At 35.8% G+C, this 6,057-nt stretch overlaps 1 protein-coding gene across 1 annotated transcript; it reads right to left on the reverse strand.

The window, feature by feature from the left end:
* Positions 1-1,160: 1,160 nt before the first annotated feature.
* Positions 1,161-2,512, reverse strand: LOC112514894 (probable aquaporin PIP1-5). Its single transcript, XM_025121528.1, has 4 exons — positions 2,108-2,512; positions 1,711-2,009; positions 1,481-1,621; positions 1,161-1,398 (listed from the first exon to the last, which is right to left on the reverse strand). Exons 1-4 carry the CDS (start codon positions 2,436-2,438, stop codon positions 1,306-1,308), a joined length of 864 nt encoding a protein of 287 aa, XP_024977296.1. The 5' UTR covers positions 2,439-2,512; the 3' UTR covers positions 1,161-1,305.
* Between the last annotated feature and the right edge of the window lie 3,545 nt (positions 2,513-6,057).

Here is a 6,057-nt window from a genome sequence, read left to right on the forward strand (position 1 = left end):
AGAATTTAATGATTATACTAATTATATTTTAGATTTTTTATATTTAAAATGAGATGTTTATCCTGTATTTGATTGTGTTTATTTGCAGTTAGTTACACGAATTCAGATATGGGATGAAATCGGATAGGGATGAACGAGTTTAAGAGTTTTAAGAGTTTAAGAGTTTTTAAGAGTTTTAGCCAAATGCTTTATAATATAGTATAGATTTATTAATGCATATTACTTAAAATTTAAGATTACAAGTAAAATGTACGTAAGTACAATTTATTAAAGCTTTATTTTTGAATTCGTATAACTAACTGCAAATAAACATAATCAAATACAAGATAAACATATAATTCCAATAATTTTCTTTTAAAAAAATAGAGATTTTAATTTTTTGTTCTTTATTTAAGAGAAATTATTAAAAACATATTTTAAATGATTTGAGTCAACACTAATCTATTACATGGTAATAGTCTTGGACTCTTGGTCCCTAACCTAAAATATGTAAGTAACATTGATCGGCAATATAGGTTATTAATAATCGGTTACCGATCGTTTAAAAATCGTATCTATTATAGACCTGTTAATTACAAGTTATCCTTAACTGATATTTATTTAACCGGTCAAAATATAACGTTCGAGGTTCAAATCAGTTGAATATGACTAGTTTGCAATCTTACATGTCCACCTCTAGTTTAATCTTTGATGTTAATTCCCCATTTCGTCCCTAACCTATGAGGCTTACTTTTTGGATGAAAATAAATCATCTTTAAAACATCAATTTGAACCCATATCCAACAATAGTTGCCCAACTTCTAAGAAATGGTCACTTTGTGATCGTTTTGTGTAGGTTTGTTTGGTCACGTATTAAGGGACGAGTTGGTTTTTGATTAAGATCATGTATGGATAAATTTCTCTATATAGATTAGAAAGATTTTTGTTTATGAAAGTGAAAAGAGAATGTTTTTAATTAGAACGGACAAGTTTAAAAAAAACATGGTTTTCTACATAAAACTTATTGAATAAGTTATTTTTGTATCATTAAGTCACTACCAAATACTCATATATATCTAATAGAGTTAAACTAGTTAAAGTTATTAACAAACAGACCTTAATTCTCTCGATTGATCAAATTAGTTTCGTCACATTTAAACCAAGCCTCAAAGATAGAGATGGAATGCTTGAAAATGGGAAGTTGATTGCAACTTTGCAAGTACAAGAAAAGCCCACAAAATACTTGGATGAGGGCCCTCCACTTCAAATGGATTCTTATGAAATCATTACAGAATCCACCTACATACATTCATACATTCAATTCCATCACTTGTTCTTGAATGGGATGGCTCTGATCACGACTTGATGATACAAAGCTGCTAATGCTGCCCCAATGAATGGTCCTACCCAGAACACCCACTGCATATATATATACACAATTCATTATAACAACCAATCTTTTATATCAATATATATATATATATATGTCTCAAAGGCTTACGTGATCATTCCATGCGTGTTCCTTGTTGTAAATGATGGCAGCTCCCAAACTCCTTGCTGGGTTAATTCCGGTTCCGGTGATAGGAATAGTGGCCAAGTGAACCAGAAACACAGCAAATCCAATTGGCAACGGCGCCAATATCTGAAATATCACACAAAACCCGTCTTCTTAATTAAATGAAAGATGGTAATTACTAATTAATTAGGGACTGGAATTGAACTTGTTCGTACCGGAACATGAGAGTCACGGGCGCTGCGTTTGGCGTCGGTGGCTGAAAAAACAGTGTAAACGAGAACAAATGTGCCTATTATTTCAGCACCGAGGCCGTCACCTTTGGTGTAACCGTGAGCAATCACGTTGGCGCCACCTCCGTTTAACTTATACTGGTTGCCTCCTTCGAACCCTCTAACCACACCGGCACCACAGATTGCACCGAGGCACTGCATCACCATGTAGTACAACGTCCTTGTCAACGACAACTTTCTGGCAAGAAACAACCCAAATGTGACCGCCGGATTAATATGTCCACCTGTAATTAATATTCTCAGTTAACAAATCTAGATCATTGATAAAGATAACTTATTTTTCTTTTATTTGAAAGTATAAGGTGCTGACTGTGTAAGATACCTGAGATTCCGGCGGTGCAATAAACGAGTGCGAAGATCATGCCGCCGAAGGCCCAGGCGATGCCTTGGATACCGACGGTGGAGCATTTGGTCGGCGACTTGGAGACTCCCATGACTGTTAAAACAGTGACGTATAGAAACAGAAAGGTAGCGATGAATTCGGCGATTCCAGCTCTGTAAAAAGACCAGGAAGAGAGCTCCGATGGCTCAAAAAACGGTGCCGGTGGTGGTTCTTGGTAATCCTTATCTGGCACCTGCGCCGCCGTTCCGATGGGCTGTCTTTCACGGAACTTGTTAGCTCCTAATCTAACATCCTCTTCCTTTCCCTCCATTGTTGTTTTCTGACTGGAAAATCAGTTTCTTTACGTGGTGAAAGCGGCGTCGATAGTGAGTGTGGTGGTGGGAGTGAGTGTGGTGGTTATAAATAGGAAGAAATGGTGGGGTATGGTGGCTGTATATTCTATCACCGTCCAGTTCGTAATAATGGTGCGTGAGGTTTTTTGTCACTGCAAATGGACAACGACGTCGCTTTTGGTCGGTTACCCTCTCCATAAAAATAGAATACACCTAGCTGGCAAAATGACAGCCACACACGTGTCAAAGAAGGAACGTTATCCTGTGTTGCGACTGTTTGATGATGACTCACACCGCCCCATATCCCAATACTACAAAACGAATTTTTAGAATACTCTAAATTATATTATTTATAACACCTTTTCTAGAATTCTCCATTCATAAAATCTCATTTGGGAAGATTTCGTTTTGATTTTGGACGTAAGGAATTTGTCTCCAAATCTGCTATGACCCATTTTCTAAACTTCAGACGCATATGTATGTAAGATTTGTGAATCATTAATATCGGTTAATTTGTTAATCAATGTAATCATTATAAATACCAAACAAGTAAGAAAAGTGCAAAATATAAACTTGTTTGAGTTTATTTTGATTTAGGGGCGAAGTCCCTAAACGATGGGGTGCCCGGAGGCAGCGCTCCCGGTGGCGGGGTCCAAGGGGCAGAGCTCCTGGCTAGGGTCGAATTTGAAATTTTAAACCCGGTTTAGGGTTTTGAAACTGTCATTTGACAGTTTTTGAATTCATTTTTCGTATTGGTCATTTGATTTTCGAAGGTACACAGATTCATAACAATTGATCCTCTATTCAAAAATTACTGAATTTTATCCGATTAAAATTTCGATTGTACCATCAAAATACTTCAATCTGAAAGTATTACACGACTTTCAATAGAATCCAAACAATCGAAAACCATAATTTTTAACAAGATTTGTATTTTAAATTATAGAGTAAATTACACTCTATTTGGATCCCATCTATATTCCAAAACAATTACACTGAACATCCTTATGGTTTGCATCTCAATGCAAGTTAGATCCTTTATTCTAACACTATTAATTCTCATCCATCAACCCAGGGACGTATTCGTCTTTTCACCATTTATAATTTGTAATTAAAAAACTAAAATATATACAGACACGAAATCCATCTTCGCTATTTCATCAAACCTGAACCCATCTCCGACGAAGCTCACCACCATCGTTCTCCACCACCAAATTAAACCTTACCACCATCGTTCGCCTCCACCAAATCGGAACCCATCTTCGACAAACACCATAATCGTCGTTCTCCTCCACCAAATCGGAACCAATCGCTGCTCTTCTATTCCCTTTTCTCTGTCCTCAAAACCCTCGTACAATTGTTTGCCCGAAACACTCACCTGTAGACTGTAGTTAAAGGCAACCACATTGTATCAAAAAGAAGAACAAACAAAACCATTACATAGATGAAAAACCCACCAAAAGCAAGCAACCAAACTGAAGTGGTGGTGATGGGAAAATGGATAACGGCTTGGGGTCGCTCCTAACCTAATTCTGAAAATCCACTTAAAGCAACCAGAGTGAAATACGAAAGCAACATCTGCGATTACCAAGCAACCAGAGAAAGGGGACACCCATCAGATCACCTACGATCAATTCAATCGAGACGTGTGATGTTAATTTTTAACCAGGAAGTTTCCAATTAATCAATCGTTCGTTTCTTTTTCTTAGTATTGGTTATTATATTTTGGGTTTGAGTTGATCACTCTTGAGTTTTTGGTGATTATAGTTTGGATTTGAGTTGATTTTTGGTTAATAGATTTTAGATTTGGGTTGATTTTTGATGATTAAGGGGGTGTTCGAGATTGTTTATTTAAAATAACTTATTTTTTTCGTAAAATATATGTATATAGTGTGCATAAATAAATATATATATATATATGTATGTAAAGATTTTTAGTAATAAATGACAAATATATTGGATTTTCTAGATTGATAGTTAATATAATGACGATTTATTATAAATTTAAATTACGTTTGTTTTCATTGTTATGTTAAACTAAACGAGTACCTGATGGGTTACCCGAATTTGCCGGGGATCCATCCCCCCGAAGACAAGGATTAACCAGGGCTGGGTCAGGGATGGAGGGATTAAATGGGGTCCGGGTCAAAGACGTAGGATGCATTACTCGCCTAATATCCGCTCCGTTTCCTTTCCTACTTGAGAGCATGAAGGCCAAAAGATAAGGATCTAAAGTAAATAAAATATAAACTCATAAGAAATATTTATATTTTTCTTGAGGTTTTTTTTTTTTTGCATGTACGCCCCTGATTGTGAGTGTTTAATAAAATGTTTAACTACTTACGGGGTCGGTTTACATAACTAAAATTAGTGGATATGAAATATATCAAAGTAATTTGACTTTAAAAAAATTGAAATAAATTTTGACCAAACATTCCGTCGGTAGGAATTAAAATGAAATCTCTAATGGTATTAATGAGGTATCCACCATCCCACCCTATCTCAGCCCTCCCCCGGCCTACCACTCACATTGCCCCTTAGCACCCTGTCACCTCACGCCATCCATCCTTGCACCCCATGTGGGTAGGTGTTGGTGGATGAAAGGGTGGGGATGATAAGTGTGACCACAACATTGTTTACATGGTGATGGGTTGGGGTCAAGGTAGGTGGGGGTGGTCGGTTACGAAGGCGACAGTAGTGGTGATGGGGTAGGGGCAAAAGAGCGGGCGATGTTGGTTAAATTGGATCTGAATGAATGAAATTCAATTCTTTCACTTATGTTAAGAAATGATGAATTCATTGATTTGTGAAATTTAAAAAGATTTCTTCATTTTAAAAAATGTGAACCGAACAAAAGAAATAGAATTTGGTCAAAAAAATTAATCATTTTCAAATCCTTTGAATACCGCGAACCAAATGCCCCAAAGTGAAAATTTGTGACTGTACGAGTGTTAAGTTCAAACACATGCCAAGACGTATCTGATCACACGAGTTCATGCAATTTTGAATGGATGCATGTGTATGCATGTTTTTAGTATTTGTATGTTAATGCAAGAGGGTTGGGTTCCGGTGAGAAAAAAAAAAGTTATGATGAGAAACGTAAGAAAAGATTTACACCCTTAAATCAATCATAATTGAATATCAACACTAATGAAGTGCAACGAGATGTATTAGATCAATTCTCTTCTAAAACGTAATTCATTGACGGACATCAAGAAAAAGTGATCAAGGATTCAGACTCTTCTTACGCTTTTTATAATAACTTTCCTTCATATATGATCTTTCGCCTAATACATAATACATGTTTACAGTTTTACACTATTAGCATACCAATTGTATTTTGCATACGCAATTAAATTTATGTATTTTTTTTTTGTGATTAAGAAGGTGTTAATGCATGATACATGTTTACCGTTTTTACACCAAATGTATTTTGCTAGCGTGTGAAATAAAATTAAACTCACGTGACAAGTGTAGGGACGGGTCTAGAATTTTTTTCAAACGATGATATCATTTGACTATAAGAAAAAAAAATACAGATAATATTTTTCAAACGGTAACAAATATATGAAATTTTTTTCAAACGGTGACATCACT

The sequence above is a fragment of the Cynara cardunculus genome, assembly GCF_001531365.2.
Source record: "Cynara cardunculus var. scolymus isolate 2C chromosome LG 1, CcrdV1, whole genome shotgun sequence".
Lineage (NCBI taxonomy): Eukaryota > Viridiplantae > Streptophyta > Magnoliopsida > Asterales > Asteraceae > Cynara > Cynara cardunculus.

Excerpts from the sequence above, each read along its gene's own strand:
- LOC112514894 (XM_025121528.1), bottom strand. The coding sequence starts at position 2,438 with ATGGAGGGAAAGGAAGAGGATGTTAGATTAGGAGCTAACAAGTTCCGT. Across the intron at positions 2,010-2,107 it reads TTGCACCGCCGGAATCTCAG|GTGGACATATTAATCCGGCG; the intron begins GTATCTTACACA and ends TATTAATTACAG. Across the intron at positions 1,399-1,480 it reads AACACGCATGGAATGATCAC|TGGGTGTTCTGGGTAGGACC; the intron begins GTAAGCCTTTGA and ends ATATATATGCAG.